This window comes from Lynx rufus, unplaced genomic scaffold (assembly GCF_022079265.1).
Source record: "Lynx rufus isolate CCGP_SWC_20201006 ecotype Redwood Valley unplaced genomic scaffold, mLynRuf1.p SCAF_12, whole genome shotgun sequence".
Lineage (NCBI taxonomy): Eukaryota > Metazoa > Chordata > Mammalia > Carnivora > Felidae > Lynx > Lynx rufus.
The window spans coordinates 32,077,838-32,105,226 of record NW_025814826.1 but is presented as its reverse complement, the minus strand read 5'-3'; the positions used below and the strand labels follow the sequence as shown (position 1 = coordinate 32,105,226).

At 38.8% G+C, this 27,389-nt stretch overlaps 1 protein-coding gene across 1 annotated transcript; it reads right to left on the bottom strand.

Annotated features, from left to right (window-relative positions):
* Positions 1 to 1,416: 1,416 nt before the first annotated feature.
* Positions 1,417 to 27,194, bottom strand: CHMP4C (charged multivesicular body protein 4C). Its single transcript, XM_047073780.1, has 5 exons — positions 26,977 to 27,194; positions 7,711 to 7,888; positions 4,764 to 4,878; positions 1,690 to 1,855; positions 1,417 to 1,502 (listed from the first exon to the last, which is right to left on the bottom strand). Exons 1-5 carry the CDS (start codon positions 27,164 to 27,166, stop codon positions 1,438 to 1,440), a joined length of 714 nt encoding a protein of 237 aa, XP_046929736.1. The 5' UTR covers positions 27,167 to 27,194; the 3' UTR covers positions 1,417 to 1,437.
* Positions 27,195 to 27,389: the final 195 nt, after the last annotated feature.

The window sequence follows — 27,389 nt, the reverse complement described above, 5'->3', positions numbered from 1 at the left end:
ATGGTTATCCAGCCCAGTAGAGAAGAACAATAATAATTAAGTAATAATTCAAGAAATATAAATCCTGGTAGGTGATTAGAGAGAGAGTAGAGTCCTATGAAAGCATATAACAAGGAGACTTGATTTAGTCTTTGCAATCAGGAAAAGTTTCCCAAAACAAAGAACGTTTTAACTAAGATTTAAGGAAAAAGTAAGATTTGGTATCTGTGTGTGTGGATGGTGGGAAGACTGCTAAGAGGAACAGCATTGCAAAAGGCCTGTGGCAAGACAGACCCATTAGAGATTAAGTCCAACCCTTCGAGTTCCCAATGAGGAAACAAAGGTTCAGAGTTTATGACATGCCTGGTCATACTACATTAATGGCAGAGCAGAGGCTAGAATCCAGGACTCTTACCTCCAGGTTTAGTGTTCTTCAAATTCCACTATGTACCCTAGCAAATAGAGGGAATACTAGAACATTTTATATAATGACATTTGTCATTTTATGGCCCATGACATATTATGGGCAATCCATCATTTTGTAATTTATTTTCATTTAAAAATAATTATAGCCAAAATTTTATTCATGATATACTTTTAATTGCCTTTATGTTTATGTATATACAAGGAATGTGCCATAAATTGTAAATAAACATACAAGAGAGCACAAAATAGGAAAGAATGAACATTCACACATTTCGCACGCAGAAGCCACAACAGCGTCATAATGGCCTGGGAGTGTTAACGTGGCTTCCTAAGTGGCTAAATTACACCCCGGAGATTCTCGCTCAGCAGTGTAAGCTGTTAGTGCTTTCAAACATTTTGGGAAATGCATCCATTGCTCCATTCCAAGCTTAATTGGCATAATAAATGTCAATTAAAGCTCTTTTAAGATTTAAACTGTGAAACTGAAGTGAAACTATGTATAGACTCACATAAGACTTCTCTACGTGAAGTCTCTCCCACAAGAGGCATGGTGTATTTGCATTTACCATGGGGTAGATACGTTCTAACATGGACACACATAGCAAACTTGTTTCATGTAGAAAAGAAAGATACTTTCTCTAGCTATTATCCTCAACGCATCACTCTTACATGGCCTATAAACTGTTACACATTTTTACGCATACATAGAATTCCGTTTTCTTTCAACAAGTGTATAGAGGGCACCAAGTATGTGCCAGGACTAGAAATACAGGAGTGAACAAGATAGAATGCCCCCTCCCATCAGCATGGAAAGATCCTCTGAGATGCTACCAGGAAGCCTCTTCCCATCCCTCATTCTATGTCTACATGCGATTCTTTGCAACTTTTACCTACAAGCCTTAAAAGACAATTACTCATCCAGTGTAAATATAAAACAAGGTCTTTGTTAACTTCTAAACATTGCAAAAACATGTTTTTTGTGTGTCTAATGTACAGTTCATTAATTTAGATGTCAACAAATTCCACTGTAATTTAAGTAGCCCAAGCTGCCAATTGTTTGATATCATCGTCCTCTTCTTCTGCCCTCCTGGAAGATGCTGGAACATAAAATAGATAAAAATTAGTAAGCGGCGACATTCCCACTTTCACCAGAGAAAACAGGTATGAATACAGGTATTAAAAGTTATACATCTATGAAGTAAAAAGTAAGTGTTAAAAGGGATGGACCTGGGTAATTATTTTAGGCAAGTATCTGACTGTAGGTAGTTGAGGTGTGCAACAGACCTGCTCGGGATCGATGTGCAGCAGAAGACATGCCTGACGTTCGACTCGGCATTCTAGCCGGCTGTGCAGGGAGGGAGGAAGAAGGCACATTTGGAAGGTGGATATTTGTCATCTTCTTATTTAATTCTTCCTGCTCCAGTTCTTCAAGTTCTGCCATCAACTCATCCTGAACATAGGAGAAAGAAAGAATTATGAAGTTAACGTTTCAAGAAGTGGGCTTCCTCAAACACAATAATAAGAACATCTGCTACCCAATTGATATGTGAGAACCCAGTGAAACGGAATATTTATTTTAAGACTAAGTCTTTTTTTGCAACACTGAGCAATGATTAAAAAATGAATATTTTGGTTTGTGCAAATTTGTTGTAGTTAATCTTATAATACTTCAGTAAACAGTTATTCAAGTAATTTGTGTTAACTGAATTTATAACTTCCACAGTTTCTAGGAAATTTGCACCTTGCCTGTCATTTTTTCCACTGTATCTTTCCTATTGTAAAAAAGTAAGAATCTGTAAAACTTTAATTGGAGCAAATAAGTACTTTCATCTGGGCTAATGCTTTTGAAAACATAACAACAGGTATAGCAGAGCCATAATGTACAGAAAGTAAAAAGAATCAAAGATACTATGGTGTCTTTGTTAAATTACCAAAGCCAATATAAATCATGCTGTGTGTTTGGGTAAAGAAAACTGCCCCTCAAGGTAGGTACACTGTACTTCTTTCTTTTAGCTATAGTCTCAGAGAATCTGGCTTAATCCTAAACTATTCTCTGTCCTAAGAAGCTTAGAGAGGCAAGACTAGTTTGAGACTTTAACAGCATATGTCACCTTATAGCAGATATGACTATGGTAGTTCAGATGTAACAGGCTCCATGAATACTCAGGTAGAGTCCAATCCCCACTCAGAGAGCTTGAGAGTCAAAACTAAATTTGTCATCATTTGAATTCTGAGGTTGTCACCATCAGAAATGACCTAAGACACTCATGTTTATTTGACCAAAGAGAGTCTTCATTTATTCATTCATTCATCATTGAACAAATTTATTGACAGCTCACTCATGGTCAGGTATTGAACTCAATGCTGGGGATGCAAAGTTGAATCAACAGTGCCTACATTTAAGAAGTTCATTATTGAATGTGGGAGAAAGATACATAAATAAATCACCATCTCGTATTAAAATGAGAGTAACAATACTACGGGCCAAGATAGGAGGTACTTAAGCCAACCACAACATTTGACCAAGTCAATGTATATCAGATATGCAGCAAGCCTAATGATTAACCACTGGTAAATCTACCTCATGAAAAGGAAATAAATCATGAAAGTGTATGTCAACAGGCCATGTGAAATAGTATGGTCAGTGTACTTGTGAGCTTTCTGGTTTCCCACAAGCTATATGAATAAAGGGCTTACAGATTGAATACTCTGAGGCCTATTTTTGCTCACAAAACAATTAGGAACAAATATAGTAAACATAGTAATGGCAGAACACACTATTCCACATTGAAGGTGTGCCCAGAATTGTCAATAGCGCTTGAGAGCTATCAACAGTACAAAGAAGATATTGATATTTTCTTTAATAAGTATGATGACAGAATAATCATCTCCTCCATCGTTTACAGCCTTTGAATACCAAACACTCATCCACTGATAAAATAATTTTAGAATTAAGAAACTTCGGAGATAAACTAGCAATCCAGTAATTTTCATTTTATAGATGAAAAAACTAAGGGTCAGAAAAGTGAAGGGGCTTACACAAAGTTTAGTAACAAATGGCAGAACCCAGATGTCCTTATGAGCCCAGAGTCCTTTCCACCATATCATAATGCACTCAATAGGTGCTTATTGGGCTAACCAGGGGTAGGCAACCTTTCTTTAACGGGCCAGATAGCAGTATTTTAGGTTTGCTGGCCACATACAGTCTCTGTTGCATAGTCTTCTTTGTTTCTATTGTTACTACTGTTATTTTCTGCAGTCCTTCAAACATGTGATATCCTTAGCTCACGTGCCATACAAAAAGACTATGGGAACGATTTGGCCTGAAAGCCGAAGTTTCTAACAACTCATCTACACCATTTTGGTGGGGGGAGACATATTTTTTATTTTAACTCCAGTATAATTAACCCACAGTATTATATTAATATCAGGTGTACAATATAGTGATTCAACAATTCTATACATTACCCAGTGCTCACCATGATAAGAGTACTCTTCAATCCCCATCACTGTTTCACGCATCCTCTCATCTACCTCCCCTATGGCAACCACCAGTTTGTTTTCTATATTTAAGAGCCTGACTTTTTTGGTCTCTTTTTTTATTTTGTTTGTTTTGTTTCATAAATTCCACATAGGGTGGTCTACACTATTTTTAAAAGTTGATAACACTCAGTTCTCATTTCCTAGGCCTCCATGGAACCACATCTTACTTAGTAGAAAGTCAGGAAGTCAGATTCTTTCTCATACTAATCAGACAACTGGAAACATTTCAAAACATATACTAGTCCTACTTACGTGTGCTTTGAGTAGAACAATTGAAATTCACAGTGCAGACACCACCATTATAATTATAGTCTCTATTATTGGACTGATTAATCTAAATGGAATGTGTGTGTTAATAATGCCACTCCACACTTATTTTGTTTCATGGCCTGAGTAATAAACAGAGGCAGACTAACCTCTAATTTAACAACTACAGAGCATGATACGTCTGTTCCTTGCAGAGCGACACAGTCTGCTTTGCTTTGCCCAGATGTGCGAGCACTTGATTCCTTGTAATGGTGCCATTTAGGCTTCAACCATTAAAAGTCACTAACTTTACATAATCACATACTGCCTTTCCTTAATAGCTGAAAACTTAATTAGGGGGTGGTTTGCTAGACTATATTAATCTTTCTTTTAAATCGGAGCTACCAACACTTTCATTCCCCCCTTGTGAAAAGCACATCACTAACAAATATCACTTATTCTTTAGTGATGTTTAAGAAAATATTTATGAAAACCCACCTGCTATATATGAGAGGAAGCTATCCTTTTTAGTACCCACAATACTCCATTCTTTACACTGTGTTACCTACCTCATCAAAGTCATCACCAAATCCAGCCCGTTGAGAAAAGGCTTCTGAGATTTCTTGGGCAATATCCTGCTGCTCTGTGATTTCTTGCATCAAATCATCTATTTTGTTCAGATCCCTGGGAAATAATATGTTGTTGAAATATTTCCTTTTCTTTCAAATGTTTGTTTATTTTGAGAGAGAGAGAGAGAGAGAGAGAGAGAGAGAAGATGCGAGCCAGGGAAGGGCAGAGAGAGAGAGGAAGAGAGGGAATCCCAAGCAGGCTCTCTGCTGTCAGGGCAGAGGCCGATGTGGGCCTCAAACGCACGAGCCATAAGATTATGATCTGAGCTGAAATCAAGAGTCAGATGTTTAACCAAATAAGTCACCCAGGCACCTCTAAATATTTCAGAATTTTACTTTAAAATTATGAATTCGGAGGCACCTGGGTGGCTCAGTCAGTTGAGCATCCGACTCTTGATTTTGGCTCAGGTCGTGATCCCAGGTTTGTGAGATCAAGCCCCGCATTGGGCCCACACTGAGTGTGGAGGCTGCTTAAGGTTCTCTCTCTCTCTCTCTCTCTCTCTCTCTCTGCCCCTCTCCCCCACTTATACACACACACTCTCTCTCTCTCTAAAATAAAAATAATAGTAAAATGAATTCAGCTATAATCCCATATGAAAAATGAGGCAATTTAATGTGAACTCTTAGTTATTTCAGTAAGATAATAAAAATTTCTGGTGATAGCATTTATCAACTTTAAAAACAACTTGCATTTCGTGAAAATTAATAAACCTGCATACACGCATATATTTTAAATATTTGATAAATGGCCATTACATTTGGGACTCACTAGAGACTATAACAACATTTGTCGATGCATTTTGAAATTTTGTCTGGTAGAACATATGTAGAATTTAATATATGCTGCCATGTATCAGTTCAGCAGGAAATGGTCCCATGGACCACCAAGGACCACCATGACCAAGATAAGCTGTGGCAACTCTCACCAGTAACTATCCGACAGCAGCCTTTTAGAGAAGCTAAACTCTGGAACTAGAGATCTTCTAGAATGCTTAGTAGCTCTGAGATCCTGACTCCCTGAGAGCTTTCCCATGGCTGCTGATGCCCAGGGAGAATACTAATGAGAGCAGGATGAGGCCTCCGAAGCTCTCAGAAGAATCCTCAACCTCAGCACAGGAACCCAGGTAGCCACAGGCCCACAATGGACAGCTGCTTTGAAGACAGCTTCCGGCACCTGAACCCCACTGGCCTCTAACCACCAGCCTAAGCAGGCAGTGTCTGAAGGCCAGGATCTGAACTGCTTCACTACCATTCTGTCTCTGAATCATTCCTCCAACTCTGAAACTAGGGCAAACTGATTGAATACCAGAGAAGTGACAATTTACCTCATTATTAAGCAAACTAAACACTGAAATTTTGACTCCCAGTGGAATAAATATTGTGCAAGTTTTCCAGACTCTACATATGGGAAGACAAGTATTTTTACATTAAAAAGTTTTCTTTTAGCATCCTCCTATCACCCCTCATTTCCAATTATTATCATTATAACAAATATACAGTGAGCCTATTTATAAAAAGGAGTATGAGAAAGGCACAACTGAAGTTTGGGCCTGAGGTTGAACTTTACTCCAAAGGAATACAGTGGCATACTGCTGCTCAGCTACCTGGAGAGAGAGGCCGTGATTCTGTACTACAGTTTAGCACCCAGCTTTACAGCAATGATAGATTTTTGACTCTGACAGTGACTCTAGTGATCTTTCTGAAGCTATCAAAATGACAGCTGATTATCAATGAATTATCAAGGCAAGAAAATGTTAGCAAAGATGTCTTCACTGACCCCAGCCTCCCCCTCTCCCATTTTTCCCATCCACAGACACTTCTCTACATCCTTCAGGCATTTTTGCTCTTATACATCTTTGACCTAGACCTCACTGTCATATCTAATCTCAGGAAAGAATCAGGTCTCAGTCACTGATTTCCCAGCATGAATATAAAGCAAATTATCACCAGCCCCACTACCACTATGAATATTAGTACTGAGTGCTTACTTTGTGCCAGAAACTATGCTAAGTGCATTGTATCTAGTATCTCATTGAATCTCACAATAACTACATGAGGTAAGTACTATTATGATCTCCAATTTACAGCTAAAGAAATTGAATCAGGGAGAAGCAAAGTAATTTACTCAAGGACAGTTGGCAATGAAACTGAGGTCAGCAAATCTAACCTCAAATTCATGCTCAAAGCTATTATTCTAGGTCAATATTTCTCAAACACTGGTTAGTATCAGAATCACCTGGAGAATGTGGTTAAAAACAAAAAGGCTCAATCCCTACCCTTCTTCAAGGATCCTGGCCATCTGTGTTCTCTTTCGTAGTTTTCTGGGTTTGACAACCACTGTTCAGTAATTCTAACACTCTCACAGGTGTTGACATTTAGGCCTTTTTAAAACAACAGCATGGGGGTGCCTGGGTGGCTCAGTTGGTTAAGCGTCTGACTCTTGGTTTTGGCTCAAGTCATGATCTTAAGGTTTGGTGGGTCCAAGCCCCCCATCGGGCTCTGTGCGTGGAGCCTGCTTAGAATTCTGTCTCCCTCTCTTTCTGCCTCTCCCTCCCTCACACACTTTCTGTCTCTTTCAAAATAAATAAATAAACAAAAAAAAAAAACAAACAACTGCTGTGTGAAAGCATTTACATGTGGAGTGTCAGACGATATTGAGGCAACTGGGAAACATTAAGAGCAAAGTGAACGTCTTCATTTTTTCATGGTCTTTTTTTTTTTTTTCCTACTCTAACTTCTAATCTTTCTCCAAGGGGGCGTTCCATTCCAACATGTCAAAAAGCCTGAAATGAGTAACTCCATTCCTGCCAAAATCATCACATAATTCCAAAGGCTCTTCCCAACATTGAGGGAATTTATGACTTGGAGGGAGACCAAATTCACTCACATGTTTTCATGAACTGCTTTCATCGCTTTTGCCGCAAAGCCCATGTTTCTTAACACCTCGGTGTTGGTGTGTGAGTTTTCCAGGGCTTCTCTCTGGAACTCAATGGTGGAAAGTGTGCCATCAATCTGAGTGAGCTGCTTCTCAAACCTCTTCTTTCTCTTTAGTGCCTGTAATGCAGCTAAATAAGGGAGAAGCCACGTTTATCAGCAGAAAGCCCAAGCCACAAACTCAAGAGACATCTGCCCAACACCAACCATAGACTCAGCATTGTCAATCCCTACAGACAATGAGGGTGCCAAATAAAGCTGAGAAACACTAACATCTGCCCTTTCAATCACCTGCAACAACTACTACTCATCAAACATCTTGTTATTCTTTTCTTCCAAAGATTTGGCAAGTGTAAGAGGATGAAAAGTCAGTTTTCATATTTCATAAAATATATCACAGCAGTGTTTCTATCAGTATAGAGTTTTAGGGAAAAGATGGATAAAAATATCTTTTATAGATTTTGAAAGTATGATCCTTTATATGTTTTGGGGAGCTATGATAAGTTTCATGGCAAACAGTTGGAATTGTTAGCTTTTTATTGTCATCAAAGTACATAAAAATCCTATTAATTCCCTTATTCTTCTACTTCCCTTAACTCTGGTATACACCAAAAAGAAATTTTTACTTTCCTTCTTTTATCATTATAAAATAATAAAAGTATTTTGCTAGTATGGAAAAAAATGAATAAAAATCATGCAGTAGAAAAACAAAACTTTAGAGGAAGAAAAGAATCTTAATAACTGTCTATTCTAGCCTGATTTCCTTATTTTAAAGACAAACTAATTGAGATCCAGAGAAGTTATGTGAACTTTCTTGAAGGTAGATGGTGAGTGGCAGCTGGAACCCAAACCTAGGTTGATGAGCTTCATGTCTTGGTCTAAAATAATTATGAGCTGTCAGCAAGGGTACATCTAACCATGAGCACCCATGAAATCAACACTGCTAGAGTCATATTCAAGAATTAGTAGCAAGCTGGTGAGAGAAAGAAATGTTGCCTTCAGAAAAATATCCAAACACCCTCCCATCAGCTCTTAAACAAAATACCCACTTCATTTGAAAATCACAAAATCACAAAACTTAATTAAGTTTTGACTATGGCACCCTCCCCAAAAGAAGACCCTAAAATATGAGCTTTGATAAGCCATTTAGGGAACGTGCAGGAAAAGAGAAGCAGAAGGATGTTAATATAAAGATAATTAAATGGAACTGACAAAAGAACTCAAGTAGCTTTATGGTTTCAGAGCGAAGCATGTAAGTTATTGCCACAGAGATTTTTAAGAGAAGGCTCTCTTCTAACTCTGTTTTTGTCAATTCATTCTTGTAATCCCAACAGATTTAGTTTGCTTACTCTATGCTTTTTGTTTGGTACACAAAGACTCATAGTCATTATAGTTTGCTAGATTTTACTGGCTATCAGTGTAAAATATTACTGTCTGTCCCATTTAAACCTCTTTGCTCTAAATTCCATTTTGCTTTATATTAATGTTTCAGCTTTCCTTTTGTTACAATTTGCCTGTAATAATTTTATGGGGACCTATATTTCATAATTGTTTTCTATTTGCTCTTTTTTGGTATACCTATTTCAAATAGCATATACTTGGATACGTAGTTTGTGTGACTGTTTTCAACCATTCATATAGTCTCTTTTAATATAAGATTTTAACTCATGTTTATTTATTGTGATAACTGGTATCTAATATGGTCTTTCTATTATCATCTTTTTTGTGTTTTCTGTTATATTTTTGTTTACTTTTTGCTGTCTTTTCTTTATGTATATTGATCAGTTTTTTTTTCATTTCCCCCCTTTAATTTGTTAGACCATTATATATACTAAATGTATTCTCCTAAGTATGCTCTTATATTTAAAATATACACATACAGGGCACCTCGGTGGCTCAGTCGATTGAGTGTTTGACTTCAACTCAGGTCATGATCTCGAGGTTCATGGGTTCAAGCCCCACATCTGTCTCTGTGCTGACAGCTTGGAGCCTGCTTCAGATCCTCTGTCTCCCCCTCTCTCTGCCCCTCCCCCACTCATATTCTCTCTCTCTCTCTCTCTCTCTCTCTCAAAAATAAATAAAATTTTAAAAATTTTAAAAAATTAAACTATACACATACAATTAAGTTTTCTATGTTGAAAATTAATCAAAATTTATAATTTATTGTTCCCAAATAAGATTCATTGCTCACCCCAGACCTTCCAATGTTTGATTGAAATAATCTTCAGTTTTATTAGTTACAGATGATTACTGGTTGTTTTACTATCCTTTCAATTTTGAAGGAAACTTAATTCTTAACAATTGCATTAAGTTTGACAGACACAATTTCAACAGTTTACAATAAACTATAGAATTTGCTGGTTTAATTCCTTACTATTGCCTCTTGTATCCTACATCATCCTTTCATGGAGTATTTGTACTTTACTAGAATAAATCTTAAAGGTTTTTTTTTCCAGAAAGGTGCATAGATATGAATTCTCTAAATACCTATAGGCTTGAAACCGTCTTCATTTTGTTTCAAACTTGAATAATAGTTTGGATTTTTTATAGAACTCTCAGTTCAAAATATTTCAAAAATTCTGACTATTCCATTGTCATTAGGTAATCAATATTTGAAAAGTTAGATGACAATATTATTTGTATCCCTTTGTAGAAAATTTGTTAGCTTATTTCCTCTTTGGAAATGTTTAAGATTTACTTTCATACCTTAGAGTTATGAAATTTCACCAGCCTAGGTGTGTGCCTTTTATTTTTTGCTTCTCCCAACTAAGCATTCAGTGGGGTTTTTTTTATTCTGAAGAATTAAGTCTTCCTTCAGTTGGGGAAACTATATGCTTTAAATTTTTTTTTAATACTTCTTTCACCAAACCATTCTCTGTTTTCTCTCTTTTGAAATCTCTATATGATGGATGTGGGATTCCTTGGCTCTATCCTTCAATCTATTAGTTTATCTCTTTTTGTTCTATGTTCTAGGAGAATTACTTAACTTTATATTCTGGATTACCAATTGGTCTTCAGCTAGATTTATTCTACATTTTACCCTTTTGTTTATTTATTCTTAGTTATGCTTTTTAACTTGTAAGAATGTTTTTCTTGTAGCTACTCATTTTTATAGCAGCCCATTCTTGCCTTATAATTCAATAGCCTCTTGAATCTCCCTGAAGATACCAAAACAAGTTTTGTGTTAACATATCTTATTTCCTACATCATCTCTTTTCTCTTGAGTTTGGTTGTTTGCTTTGCTTATCTTAACCCTTCTCTTTCTTGCAATTATCTTTCACTGAATTTCTTCTGAGTCTGTGTTAAAAGCTCATATTTATAAATGAAAGACTAGAATAGTTAGTATAAATAGCTGGGCCTCTTGGAGTTACATAAGTGTGTTTTCCCATGAGGCCTCTCTCTTGAAAGGCAAGGCTCCCCAAAGCTCTGCAAAAGAAGTGGGTGTGGTATGCCATCAGGCAGGTTTCCTTCCACGGGAGGGAGCAAGTAGACAGGCTTGACAAAGAAAGGCTTTATTTTAGGTGTGGAACATTGTTCTATATTTCCCTGGTAAGTGGTAATTTTCTTCCCCCACGCCTCCCTGCCCACCGTGGAGGTCCAGGGTTATCAGGCTCTGCTCTGCTTCCCTCTCCAGGTGCAACATCACAATTCAAGTCCCTGCTGAACAGCGCTTACACGTCATTCATGAAAGAGTTTTTATTTGTTTAACCTGTCCTTTAGGAAAGAACTAAAACAATTTTTAAAAAATTACCTGGCATACAGACCTTTCTATGATATTACACAATATCACCCTGTACAGAGGCTCATCACATTAATGACCAGAGCTGTGTGAAAATTTTCCCCCCAACATGGGGAGAATTACCAGTTGGTGCTCTGTACTAACACTGCGTGTGGATCCATTTCTACTTCTACATTTATCACACTGCATTATAACTATTTGTAAAACCTTTTCTACCCCACTTCCATTACACCAGTCATAAGCCCTTTGAAGAAAGATGTAGCATCCTATTCTCCTCTTTCCCCAGTACCTGGCCCAGTTCCTGGCCCATGGCCAATAAAATACATAACAAAAACTAACTGAGTATTTGTTACATGCCAAACTGCTGCTAAGTGCTTTGTGTGAATTATGCCATTAACTCACAAAAACTCCAAGAGTAGGTACTATTATTGACCTACTTTACAGTAGATAAAATGAATGAATATTAAATAAATAAACTTGACAATTTTGTGCACACGGTATAATGACAGCATGGCATAATAGAAAAAGTATGGCCTTCAAGGCCAGAGTGTGACTTCTTCTTCCATAGATACATACATCTGGGTAACACACTTGCTTTCTTTGAGCTTCAGTTTGCTGTTCTGCAAATGGGGATATAATCCCCATGATGCTAGGTGATTGTCTTAAGAATTAGGGATAATTTATGGAAAACACCTCATATAGTGCCTATGCAAGGTAGACACTTAGAAATTACATATTATCATTACTAATAGCAATATATAACATTCATTAATTTATGCAATTGTGTATCTTATTTCTGAGACCAGTGAGCAAGAAGTTCCCTGGCTTTTTTGCCATAACTCACCATAACCAGAACATAATACTAGAATACATTTAAAAATCTTAGAAATATCAGAAAATCTTAGGAAGCTAAACTTCAAATACACATCTCCACCCAACATACCCAGAAATGGAATGTTCCAAGTATGTCTCCTCCCTATCTTGTTGGGCTGGTTCAGTGTCTATACTTATTTGGAATATAAATGGTATCCATCGGCCCAAAAGCATTTTCCTTTTTTTTTTTTTTTTAAGAAAAAATTTAAAGTTCTCTATTAAAAAATGCACTGTGTTTCCTAGTTAGAATTAATTTTAGAATACTTTCTGAAAATAAAAAAAATGCAATTTGATATAAAGGATGAGACTTTGGAGTCACTAGAGTTACATTTTAATACTACTCTACCAATTAATAACTGTGCATAATAACCTTGGTGTGTGACTTAACTCTTAAGTGATGTTCCCTACTTGGGTAATAATAATAGTAACAACAATAATATGTAGATGACAATAGAACATTGTGCACTGGAGTCAAGTTGCCTACTTTCAAACCTAGGCTCCATCTATCCATACCAATGTGACCTATGTGCAACATAAGTTGCTTATTGGAAAATGAAGATATAATTCATTCAGTGGTGAAGGATTAAATGAAATAACATATACAGAGTATTTAGTGCAGTGCCTGACACATCATGAGTGATTACTAAATACAAGGGAGCTTCATAATCGTCATCTCCTTCACAGGATTGTCAGAACCATATGGTGGGAGCCACATGGTATAATGCCCAACTTTGCAAATGGTTGTTGTTAATAATAATGAGTTCTGGCTTGGACACAATTTTAAATGCCTATGTTAACATATGGCTTCTGACCTTCAAAATACTCGGGAAAAAATTTGAAAATTCACTAAGAGTTCAGATCTCAACCTATACTTTAATTCCCATACCACACACTACAGATTGGCCTACACCAGTGTTCTAATCTCAGAGGGACCCAAGCAGGTAATGAAAGTTAAGTGAAGCAGAGAGAGGTTAGGGAGAAAGGCCTTTTTTGTTTTCTCACCTGTGAGAGAGAAAAAGATAGAGGAATATTAGTCTATATGATAAGAAATAGTACAAGAGCGATAATAAATGGCAGTGGACCCTGGCCCCTGCATCAGGGAGTCAACAGCAAGAAGCAGGGACTCTGGTGACCAGCAGAGCATAAACCTTACTGGAAGCCACACTGCTGAGCTCCAGTCCACCGTGACCATGCCCGGCCTTCCACAAACTCAAAAGAAGCAAGAAATCTGGATTTGCATGCAAAATCCTCCAAATTTAAAAGCTGATTCACATTTTTCCAAACACCTTGTGTGAGCAAACCCAGTGATTTCTGCATGGCTGGATCTGGCCCCAGGACGCCTGACACTTGCTGTGACTTCTGCCTGGCACAGTACGCTTCTCCCAAACACTAAGACAAGAGGCTTATGTTCCAAAAGCCAAGAAGTGTATGTGAGGAGTCTCCCCGTGAGCTTGCACAGGAAATGATGATGCCTCAGACCCACCATGAGTTAGACAGGCTTTGATTTTGTTTTCTAACACATGATTTGGGGGAAAAAACAGCTGCATATTTTTAAAGACATGGAACAAATACTGCAAATTAAACTCTGCTCCTGATTTGGCAAAGAAGGACGTTTTTAGAGCCATGTAATTTAACCGGTATAGAAGGTGCAATTCAATCTTCCAACTCCTGTATGTGCTTTTAAGCAGCTGGTGAAACCTGTATAACATTCTTTCTAAAACAAAGGGATCTACTATATTCCTTTGCAGTGGAGAGACAGCCAGGAGTTTTGTCTCTTCACTTAACAGTGACATTCCTTCAGCAATGGAGATACAGAACCGTGACATGTATATTCTGCTGCTAGGAGACACATCAAGAGTTACTACAGCCCATTCAAGACTGCGGCTGAAATTTAAGAATTGCTCACTTGAACCAAAATTCCACTAGCCTTAAGCAACTTTACTCAACTACTACTTTGCCAGAGGAGGAAGGCTTCCAGTCATCTATGAAAAGCAACTAAAAACAGAAAAAAGTTACAGTTTCATTGTTCGTATAATGTACAGGGCATTGTGGTTGTAAAGGTCAGTCTGTTCTTCACTCATTCGGAGTGCACAAATGTGTGCATCGCTAATCCACTAGTTTGCAAAAAAGGAAGAACGTTATAGAAACCATCATATCCAGTGACTATAGACAAAACTGTTTGTGAAATATGAAGCTGCATTATGACAGCTCTTCTCTCTACCAGGAATGGATGGTCTTTAGAGAAGGCCTAAAAGACGGGGCTTGGAAGAGAAATCCCAGAGAGTGCTGAAGATACACATGTCCTATCAGATGAAAGGCTAATATCCAAAATCTATTAAGAACTTATCAAACGCAACACCCAAAAAATAAATAATCCAGTTAAGAAATGGGCAGAAGACATGATCAGACACTTCTCCAAAGAAAACATACAAAATGGCTAACAGACACATGAAAAACTGCTCAGCATCACTCATCATCAGGGAAATAGAAATCAAAACCACAAAGAAATACCGCCTCACACCTGTCAGAATGGCTACCTAAAATTAATAACTCAGGAAACAACAGGTGTTGGCGAGGATGTAGAGAAAGGGGAACCTTCTTACACTGCTGGTAGGAATGCAAACTGGTGCGGCCACTCTGGAGAACACTGTGGAGGTTCCTCCAAAAGTTAAAGATAGAACCAGCAACTGTGCTAATAGTGCGTGTGTCAGAGGGCACACACCCCAATGTTTACCGCAGTGCTATCGACACTAGCCAAACTATGGGAAAAGCCCAAATATCCATCAACTGATGAATGGATAAAGAGGATGTGGAATATATATACAATGGAATATTGCTCAGCAATCAAAAAGAATGAAATCTTGCCATTTGCAACAATGCGGAGTGTTGCAATGCACTCAGAGAAAGACAAATCAGAGAAAGGCTCCATCAGAGGAAGACAAATATCATATGATTTCACTCATATATGGAATTTAAGAAACAAAGTATATGAACAAAGGGGAAGGGAAGGAAAAATAAAATAACAGAGATGGAAGCAAACCATAAGAGACTCTTAAATATAGAGAACAAACCGGATTGCTGGGGGGTGGGGTGGGTGGGGGAATAGGCTGAATGGGTGATGGGCATTAAGGAGGGCACTTGTTGTGATGAGCACTGGGTGTTGTATGTAAGTGATGAATCACTAAACTCTACTCCTGCAACCAATACCACACTATATGTTAACTAACTTGAATGTAAATAAAATCTTGGAAAGAAAAAAAAGATACATGTCACACATAATTGGTCATGTCCTCTTTTGCTTTTAACTAGGAAGTATCATAATCATGTTGTTTTATTTGAGAAACTTTAAAGTAAGCCCTGTTCTTTTTTTTTTTTTTTTTTTAACGTTTATTTATTTTTGGGACAGAGAGAGACAGAGCATGAACGGGGGAGGGGCAGAGAGAGAGGGAGACACAGAATCGGAAACAGGCTCCAGGCTCTGAGCCATCAGCCCAGAGCCCGACGCGGGGCTCGAACTCACGGACCGCGAGATCGTGACCTGGCTGAAGTCGGACGCTTAACCGACTGCGCCACCCAGGCGCCCCAAAGTAAGCCCTGTTCTTACATACAAATCATTTCATTAATTAAATAATACTTTCTATTTATGTCACCTTGTTTTAGTTCTTGAAAAACACAGTCTGAATAAGCATCCTGATAAGTACAAACGGAATAAAAGCAAAATGTTTCTGTTCAAAGTCACAAGTTAGATAGAAAGTAGCTGGGAGAATACTAGAAAATTCCAAGGTTCGTTTGGCCAGTACCGCCCCATTATGAATTTCCCTGGCCTTCTTCAGTTTAAAAAAAATATTCTTTGTCCACTCATTTCAGCCGCTCCACAAGTATATACTGTAGATCTACCACACTGCAGGGAAAAGAAATGAGGCTATAATCTCAGAGCAGATATGAAGTGGGCATTCAAACAGCTATTCATCAGTGAACAAGCATTTATTAAACACCCACTATCTTACAGAAATTGTGACCACAGATACTAACATGTGTAAGTTACATTTCAAGTAGCAGAGGAGACATAGAGGGAGAATGACAAGAGACATGTACAAGGTACAGTGGATGCGCAGAGAAATGTACACACTCTCCCTGGAGGGTGAGGTCAGACATCAGAAAGGAGGCGATGCAGATGAAGCCAGGGTAACAGTCTACACTTATAATCACCCACACTAGTCAGAAAGGCACATGAATGATAAAGTGTCACACAAAGGATTCCTCCTAGCCCCCAACCTTCTTCCTGATGCAAATCTCCTACTAAACCATGTGAAGTTTCTGGCAGAGATATATTAGAAGCCAGAATCTATAAACCCCAAAATAGAGCAAATCACACCGGCTTGCCACATTGGCTGGGTCTTATAAGCAACCTCCATATTTTCAGAGGTCTCACCAATAGTAAATGTCATCAGGACATAAGCTGACGAAAGGACACTTGGAAGTGGGATACTGCTGTAAGCAAGCCAGTAATGTTGGAATGAATTTTATATATAAAAAAAAAAAAGAGAAATGGTGATTAATATTATAAAGTATAAAAGATTAGAAAGTGGATAATTAGTGCCCTCTTCCATCTCCAGAAAGATAGGAAATGGGCAAAGGATATTAAAGTTATTTTCCAACAGAAATGATGCTACTCTCCTCTTTCTAAAAAGCTCACAGCTTTTAGATGAAGCTGTTCTTACCGCCAGGACGTTACACAAGAGATTCTTAAATCTGAGAGTGAAAGGTCATGTCCAAAAAGTGCTATCAGCCTTGAGTTGCCAAAAAAAGGAAGAAATGCTTGCAGAAGACTCATTTTGAATATCCACTGAAATTCTTATTTCTTATAATTAATTGCTTCAGAGGTCAACTGCCAAGCAAGTCGAATTAACCTGCTATTGGAACAACATACCAATGTAGTAATTAAAATGTACTTGATATTCCTTGTAAAAACCCAGTTACTGTTTGACCAGGCAGAATATATAACTAATTGAGTGGATGAGTTTTCTACCTGCCACTAGTATTATTAGTAACCTCACACACTGGTAACCTCTATGAGCTTGCTATTGCCTAGAATGTAGGGAAAACAGTATGAATAGGAAACCAGCAAATATTAAACAGAAAAACTCAGAAATAGCTGATTATGATTAATTCTACAGGATAAGCACATGTACCGATAGATGAAATTCTATATTGCATGTGTATATATGTATATATGTATACAGATGTGCATATATCTGTATATACATGTGTACATGTGTGCACAGGTGTTTATATTTACATGTATGTATTTGTGTATGAATATGTGTGTATGTATATGTATAACATAGTTTACTTGTAGCATATTCCTTGCTCACATGATGTGCCAGTATTTCCTACTACTGTGTCCGTGATTTGCAGGTGCTCCTGAGGACCAACAAACTATATCTGTATAGTGCCTTTCAGCTCTCACTGTCTAGGATTCTATGATTATTCCCTTGGGATCCTAAGATCAACACATCTTGAAAAACATATAGCTCCTATCCTTAAGATCACTATTTCTATTTGAAATTCTTTATGAATAGGTTTACCTTGCAATTGTGATGAGCTGCACTATTCTTTAACTTTTCAAGTGTAAGTGGGAGAACGATGCTCAACAAAGGAAGATAGTTTACATAAATACAATTTTTCAAATTGCTTACAAAAAGATAAACCAAAGGCTCTTACATATGTGATCTTTAATATGTATAAATTGGTTTAACATAATAATAGCATTTTTTCTTGCTGCGGTGAGCAAAGTATAAATTTTAATTAGGATAATATCTTTGTTCGAACTCCAAGGCTATATTCACTTTCACTTACATGTACTAAATATATGGCAACAAATGGTCGTGGTGGGCACGCCTGGGTGGCTCAGTCAGTTAAGCAGCTGCCTTCGACTCAGGTCACGATCTCGTGGTTTGTTAGTTCAAGCCCCCTGCTGACAGCTCAGAGCCTGGAGCCTGCTTCGGATTCTGTGTCTGCCTCTCTCTGCCCCTCCCCTGCTCACACTCTGTCTCTTTCTCTCTCTCAAAAACGAATAAACACTTAAAAATTTTAAAAACAAAAGACCTTCAAATTAAAAGAAATTGGTCATGGAATTAGCACTGCTCACTGAGAAAGGCCTTTTGAACAATGTAACTGCTAAAGCAAATAAGACACACCTGTAACAGATATGTAGCATATCGCACTACATGAAATAATCAAAGAGATTCAACAGAAATTCATGTTTAAATAGAGAATGAAATATCAAAAGTGTTCAGTATTTGGTTGCATAATTATATTCCTCTAAATTTATATGAAAGACAAACATAAAAGTATAAATTTTATTTCATTTAAGCCAGATGGCTAACATTCAATTTTATTTTTTTAAGTTTTTATTTATTTTATTATTTTTAATATTATTTATTTAGTTATTTATTTTGAGAGAGAGAGAATGCATACCTGACAGTGGGGGAAGGGCAGAACGAGAGAGAGAGAGAGAGAGAGAGAGAGAGAATCCAAACAGGCTCTGTGCCTGGAGAATAATAATAAAAATGACTATTCCATAATATATAATGCTGCTCCAAGTTCACAAAGGGGGAAAAATAGATGTCGTTACATAACACAAGAAATGGTACCAATTACCCTACGAGAAGTAGCTTCAAACTGGTGATGTTGACATCACCAAACTGTCAACATCTGTGCCATGGATCCTTGAAAGAATGATTCTAGAAGAGAAACACCCTACACTCCAGTTTCTGAGAGATTAGGAAAGAAGACAATGATAACTAGAAGCCAATATGAGCTCCCAAAGATGAAAAATACCAAAGTAATCTCAATTGGCTTGTTTTCTTTGGGTGACTAGATGCTGACTCAAGGAAAAACCATAGACCACCCACTAGCCTTCTAACATTATGCACATCAAAATCAACCAGAAAGCCTTGAATATCACAATCCTAAACTTATCCCAGATTTCTTGAAACAGAATCTCCTGATGTGGCATTTTAAAAAGCTCTCCAGGTAAATCTGATGAAGCTATCAGTTCATAAATGGGCATTTGTGAAGCAGGGTATATGCATATAGTTTGGTTTTGGGAATAGAACCCACAAGGTATAGTGAAGCATTCTTAGGAGAAAGAGAAAAAAATGGAGAAAAAAGATGATATGGGCTAAAAATGTAGATCAGGTATATTTATAGCTAGATAAATAACCGAATTCATTGAGCGTTGATCTGTCAAATTGGTAATCATGCCTTAGCCCAATCTTAGATGAAACATTGTTACTGTAATGCAGAGGTATCCTGGAATGAAATCTTTAGAGACATGCCATGGGGCTCTGTCCTTGGGTTCTGTCTTATTCAATATATTTTAACAAAGTCTTTGTCAGGGAGGAAAAAAAAAAAAAAAAGCCTACTGATCAAATTTGCAACCAGTTCAACTAAAAGAAATAGCTCACATATAAGACAATAAAATTAGAATTTTAAGACTTAATTGAAAATAAGATGATATGTAACAAATAAATGTAAAATACTGAATGCAAGCTTAACACATTGATTTAAATGGGGAAAGGGTAAATCTGGCTAGGACTTTTAACTCCGAATCCACTGGGGAGAAGCAACTGATCTACCTGTGAAAAAGCATATGCAAACTGAGGCAGTATTAACAGAACAAAGGAGATAAAAAGCCCAGGGCATTCTGCCACTCAGTACCTAAGTGTGTGAATAAGGGTGTAGGTCCACTAGGATCCCTGCCAGGGCTCAGAGGGGGGAAGGCAGGTAGTACGAAAGTGAGAAGTTTTAACACCACAGCTTCAGTGAATAGGTTCCCAGGGCTGGTTCAGATGTTTTAGTTTCCTCCACCATGGAATGAAAGCCCAGGAGGAGCTCCTGAGGTGGGAGAGAAACTGGGGGTGAAAATGGAGGAAGGGTCACATTTCCATTGATCTATGTTTGCCAGAAGAGAGAAGAGCAGTGACTGGAGAAGAAGACCTGACCCCCATGTGGGTGCTGAATGCCCCAGGAATAAAACTCTTTCTTTTCTCTGGTGCCAGAATACACAGGGTATGGTACAAAATATCAAATAATCAGAGGAATGCAGAACACTTTATGATGATGCTTGGTTGTAATTTGAATATTAGAGAACTCTGAGACCCTTCAAAAGGATTATGGAGTAGTATGCACTTCCCTAAAGAAAACGAATTCAGATGGCGAGGATCTGTCAAAGCTTTGGAAATGTTTCTTCAGCAGTCAACAGGAGGGAGGTGGGGAGAAATTTCTCGTCTGGGTCTCACAGTGATGGAGGAGGAAGGAAGAAACAGGAGGAATGGTGAGGGAAGAAAACAGAGTAGAGAATAGAGGCTTCCAGCTTAGCAGCTCATCGAACAATAAACACGTCCTATGTTCCCAAGCTGTAGTCGGCATCAGAATCATTGAGTTATCTGTTCAAAGTTCAGCTTTCTGGACACTACACTCGACGTACTAAATGTGAATTTTGAGGGGGTCCTTGTGAGTCTACATTTTAACAAACATCCTCAAAGAATCCTCACATAGTTGATCTGAGGGCCACATTTTAAGAAACTCTCTTAAGAAAGGAGGTCACAAGGTAAGTAATATCTCCCAAGGGAGCTCCCATCCATCAGGGCCCTGCATTCTGTATCAGTCTCGTATTACGTGAGCCATGCATGCTCTTGCCCTCACTACTTTGGCAAAAAAAGCTGACACACAGCTGACGCAGATGTGATTCTTTTCATACAGAAGTCCTTCTGGTCCCTCGTGTCTGAGATTGCAGAATTCAGCTCCATGACAACTATATAATAAAAAGCAAACTCAAGAGCCCCAGGAGGTTCATACACTGGGCCAAACCAGTGGGATCGTGCATGCACCCCAACTCCAAGGAAGACCAAGTCTCAGTCATGACTCTGGAAGCAAATTCATCCTTGGCAAAAAACAGTACAGGCTTCAAAGTGCGCTGGCTCACTCAAATAAAAGACTCTCTGCCCTAGGGTCTCATTCACCAAACAGATACCCGATGAAGAGGTAGAATGGCCTCAGAGCCAAGTTTCCCTGGAATCATGTGTAATGATACTGAGGAGGGATTGTGGCCAAATTTGCTCCTTCCTAGTCTCCACCTTTCATCTCTATCTGCCCACTTCCCACAGCCTGAGGCCTGGGGATAATCCTAGACTGGATCCGTATCTCTCCACATAATTATATATTTGAAGTTCCTGCTCAGCTTGGGACAAGGTGAGCAACAGAGCCAGGCTGGGGGGAGAGGAATGAGAGGCACTTAGGGTACAAATTTAAGGGGGCACTCACTCTCAAGGTCACCGTAGACCCGGCCCTGGTTAGCAAACCTCAGCCCAGTAAGGGGTGACTGAGGAAGTGACTGAGGAAGGTGAAGTTGAGGAACAGGAGACACAGAGAAATGGCTAATGTCCTCAAATACATGAAAGGTCTTCACATGGCAGATGGAGTAGATTTATTCGAAGTTATTCCAGAAGACAAAATTTGAGGCAGTAAGTAGAACTTAGCAGGAAGCCAATTTCAGCTTAAAAAAAAAAATGCTACTGTTATCACAATGACTGATACTTATAGAGCATTGAATTAAGGACTTTACACAATAATGTCATTTATCCTCACAACCGTGAACATCAATCTTATCCTTGCCATCGATAGACAGGCCTCGTAAATGGTGTAAGGTCACACAGTGTCTAAGTGGCAAGGCAGAGCTAGGAATCAAACCCAGGTTTGTCTGCTTTGAAGCCGAACTCCTAACTAAGACACTAAGTTACTCTCTATCAAATGTGTAAAAACTGGATCATGACCTTACATTTAAGCACATTATAACTATGGCCATCTCTTAGGAATATTATTTTCTAAGAGACCTCATAAGGGAGGTTAGAGTAGTGACCCCTCATGGGATGGAGCCCTGCATCAGGCTCTATGCTGACAGCACAGAGCCTGCTTGGGATTCTCTCTCTCTGTACCTCCCAAAATAAAAAAAATAAATAAACGTTAAAAAAAAAAAAAAAAAAAGAATATCGACCCCTAAAGTGTTCCACCAGACCAGTGTGGCAGGAAGGCGGTTGCAGTATGCTGAGATACGGATTCCTTCAGCTACAGAGGCCATAGCCTGGGGCGTCAAGAGTCCCCAAGCTGTTAGCCCCTGGTTATCCCAGTGAGGCACACAAATACTATCAGTGTCATAGATGCCATCATGTGAAAACAGGAAGCATTCAAGACGAAAGGACCTTGTATTTCTAACTCATTAACATTACTATAGATTTAAGTTACTCATCCTTAAGCCAGGCACTTTTAAAAATATTGATGACTGAGCCCCACTCTATTCAATTATATCAGAATCTATGGGTGTGGGACCTGGTCATCAGGGTGACTTAACATTAAAAACTGCTCCAACTGGAGAGTGTGATGCTAAGTGAAATAAGCCATACAGAGAAAGACAGATACCATATGTGTTCACTCTTATGCGGATCCTGAGAAACTTAACAGAAACCCATGGGGGAGGGGAAGGAAAAAAGAAAAAGAAAAAAGAAAAAAAAAAAAAAAAAAAAAGAGGTTAGAGTGGGAGAAAGCCAAAGCAAAAGAGACTCTTAAAAACTGAGAACAAACTGAGGGTTGATGGGGGGTGGGAGGGAGGGGAGGGTAGGTGATGGGCACTGAAGAGGGCATCTTTGGGGTTGAGCACTGGGTTTTGTACGGAAACCAATCTGACAATAAATTTCATAAAAATAAATAAATAAAAACTGCTCCAGATGATAGGGCTCAAAACAGAAAAACTGAGGCACCTGGGTGTCTCAGCTGGGTGAGCGTACAACTCTTGATCTTTTGGTTGGTGGGATCCAGCCCTAAGTGGGGCTCTGTGCTGATAGCATGGAGACTGCTTGGGATTCTCTCTCTCCCTCTCGCTCTGCCCCTCCCCTGCTCAAGCTCTCACGCGCTCTCTCTCTCTCTCTCTCTCTCAAAATACATAAATAAACTTTAAAGAAAGAAAATAAAAAAGAATAAAAGTTAGTGGTATGTAAAAAGTTTGCTTTTCCGTAAAGGAGATTACCAGCTATGAAGCAGGGGTAATCTACATAAGCTACATCAAGTAATCTCAGACCTCCTAAAATTTATTTTTATTTTTATTTTTTTAAGTTTATTTATTTATTTTGAGAGAGGGGTGGGGGGAGAGAGAGAATGAGAGGGATAGGGGCAGAGAGAGAGGTAGAAAGGATTCCAAGCAGGCTCTGTACTGACATAGCACAGAGCCTGATGTGGGGCTCAAACTCACAAACTGTGAGAGCATGACCTGAGTCGAAATAAAGGGTTGGATGCTTAACCATCTGAGCCACCCAAGCACCCCTCAGACCTAAAATTTCAACCAAATTATAAATCTTGCTCCAAGTGTTAATCTTAAAGATCAACAGGGCCTTGAATATCATGGGTGTTGCGAAAACAACTTGGTGGTGCACATTCAGGTTCTTTTTGGTAGATTATGGTAACTACCAAAGAAGTTTGAGGTGAGAAGAATTAGCTATGCCTGCACAACCTTGGCATAAGATACAGTGAGAGCAAGTTTCAGACTAAATGCTGCATAAACAAACGTACACCGCAAGCAGGCAAAAACTCAGGATTCCATGAGTTCAATGAAGTCCCAAGTGTATGTCTCTTCAGGGCCTCCAATATACCTTGTATGAAAGGCTCCCTGAAGGCAGTAACATCCCCTAGTAAGGTGCTGTGCCCTGTGGGAGGTGCGCTCAGGCAGAAATACACGTGATCCAAGGACTTTTTTTTTTTTATGTTTTTTATTTATTTATTTATTTTTATTTTTGAGACAGAGAGAGGCAGAGCATGAGCAGGGGAGGGGCAGAGAGAGAGGGAGACACAGAATGTGAAGCAGGCTCCAGGCTCTGAGCTGTCAGCACAGAGCCCGACGCGGGGCTGGAACCCACGGACTGTGAGATCATGACCTGAGCCGAAGCCGGACGCTTAACCGACTGAGCCACCCAGGCGCCCCAACACATGATCCAAGGACTTGACATGGCACTGATCTGAGATCAAGCCTCAGGTAGCATTCTAAGTTAGTTATATCTCTAGTAGATTCTTATCACCTGTTCTTACAATGGGAAGCAAGGAAGTGTCTCAAACTATTTTATTCAATCCACATATTTAGGATATCTATAATTTCCCCAATGAGATCTCATTTCTAACATTCATTGCGCTAATTTAAAAGTTATTCATTTTACCCATAAAACCCACTTTTGACATCAGAATGCTGGCAAAGCTTCTGTTGTAGAGAAATAGATTACTGAAGAATTTGTAGTCGCTAGGAGTGTGGTTCTTTCTGATACAATGCTAGCTGACCAGCCATGTCTAGAAGTAAAACTTTACTGCACATACATTATATCACTCAGGTTATAATGTAAACTACAGCTCTTATACCACAATATACGGCCCTGTATTATATACAGCCTTGTATAGCACAAGGTCCATTTTGTACTAATTATATTGGGCCTGATTACACTATGTGTGTGAAAATATTTCTTGGTAGCTAATGGAAAACAAACTATTGTGTATATGAAGCTATCTGGTTTATTAGGAAGATGCTGATATTGACAGGGTTTCTGATGCAGAGGCCCGTGAATTCTTTCCATAGTTTAGAGTACAGAAGAACTCATGCTAACTCCCCTGTTTCTACTCTCAGAATCACTATAAAATCAGGTGTGGGCTAACACCAGTGAAGTTTCCAAGGATAAATGACAAAGAATAAGTGAATTTTCAAACCCCAATTGATTATTTGCACATAATACTTGCATCTGTAACTTTTCTGATTTAAGAAAGTTAGATTGATGCTCTTAATTAATGTTGTCTTTAATTTTGGGGGTGGGTCTTTATATAGTCAACCTGTAACGCACTTTAGTGCATTACCAATTGGAGACCATTTCTGAAAAAAAATCAATAAAACCTATATTATCTTACATTTTTTATCTTCTGAAAGCAAAACCTACATTTTCACCACTTCTTAAGAACAGATGTTCGATTTTTAAGATTTTTTAAACCAGTATTTACTGAGCAACCACTGTAGATAAAGCGATATACAGACCCAAAAGGATGACAGACAGAAAGACATCCCTTGACAGACGTTATGCAAATTTCAGAGTGCACATCAAACTGAAGAGGAAGAGCAGAGAAACAGAACTACCAATGACTTTTTAGCAAGCCATAATGGCATGGTATTCTCTTTAGAAATTGCCATTTAATAGCTTCCCAAAGTATTTTCAGACATAAAGTAAAAATAGAAACCAGCATTTAACTCTAAAACAGGCTATAATGTAGACGAAAGTTATATGCAGTAGCAGAGAAAAATGAAACTTGGCCGTTTTATCGTTGGTAATAAGTGGACACAAATGTATCAGGCACATTTTTATGGGAAGCAGCAGAGTTTTTCAAGGTCAACTCCAGAAGACATTATTCCTTTCCTGCATTAAACAATGGCAGCATCATTCAGGGCTAAGTAAATCTTCCCAAGGCTTTGTTATGACTAAAGAAGCCTGACTTGCGGATACAAGTTCAGGGTTAGGTGGTGGACACAGTTCTGTATTACCGCTTCTGTTTCTGAGGTGGCCATTACAAGACCACTTCCATTTCTAGTGTTACCACACCAAATCACTTCAGCTTCTCCCTGGGCTTTTATATATGTGCTGTTTAGGTCTATTCTCTATAAAGAGAGCAGTACACTGAAGAAACCAATTAACTCTGGACAATAACAAGGGTTCAAGGTGTGACAGGAGCACCAAGAATCATTACTGGTTCAAAGTCCCTTGTGTGGTAAAAACCAGTAATAAGAAATATAATATTTAATTCCCTGCTTTTTTTTTTTTTAAAGTAATGTCTCAACTGCACAGCAGCCAACTAAACTTTTCAATGGCTGAGGAGCCAGGTAAACCAGAACATACCAGAAAATACTCCACTAGAGATTTCCATGCAACTTAAAATGTATGATTTGATATTTATAAACACACAGCAGAAAACCTGATATTTGAAGTCTGCAGGGCTGGACTAGGGTAAGTCAGAACAGGAGTAAAATTTAAAGGGTACCAAAAGTTAGTAATCAAGATAAATAATATTTTAATGCAATGTTTTTAAAAATCAAAATCAATACAAAAAATTCATGGTGGACAAAACATTACATTTCTAAAAAAAGAATGTTAAATAAAAAAGTGCTTTATAGGACGACATAAGAGCCAGAGGCAAAAAGAAAAAGAAATCAACAATACCAATTGTCTTTATTTAAAATTTTTGATATTTTGTTCATCATGAGGTTTTTGCATTAATTCTGAACTTTTAAAATATTGCATTAAAATACTGTTCATCTTGATTGGAACTATCTAACATTTTGCTATCTAGGATTATGCCTGGCTCAGCTCACTCCAGTTTTGGCCCTGGGGGGGTCAATACCAGTTCCTAGAAAGGCTGTGGGAGCAAATCTGGCCTCCTGGGATACAGGTGCTGTGGGCAGATTTCCCCCCAAGGAAAGGGCTGGGGACAGAAGGGGGACAGCTCACGTCTGCGGCCAGATCCCAAGCCTACCTCGCTTATTCTGCGTGCCGTGCTTCTTGGCCAGGGCGAGTTCTCTCTGGATTCGATTTTCCAGGTACTCTTGTTTCTTGCTCAGCATCTCCTCTGTCTCCCGAAGTCGGGCCAGGGCCTCCTGGGGGCTGGGAGCAGCTCGGCTCTTAGAAGAGCCTCCCCCTTTAAAGAATTTGCCCAACTTGCTCATGGCTGTGGATCTGAGGGGCGAGGGGTCCCGGGAGAGTCTCGGGAGCGCCCGGGGCCGCGCCCGGGGAACAGGTGAGCGAGATCGTCCTCTGGTCTCGGGGGCCCAGAAACTGAAAGGCAGCGCTCCCAAGGAGTCAACAAGCCGTCGGGGGCAGGTGACACACACTCCTGGGCATTTCCTGGCAGCCGGCTGGGCCCCGCCCCTCCGCGCGGTTAGGGCGGGG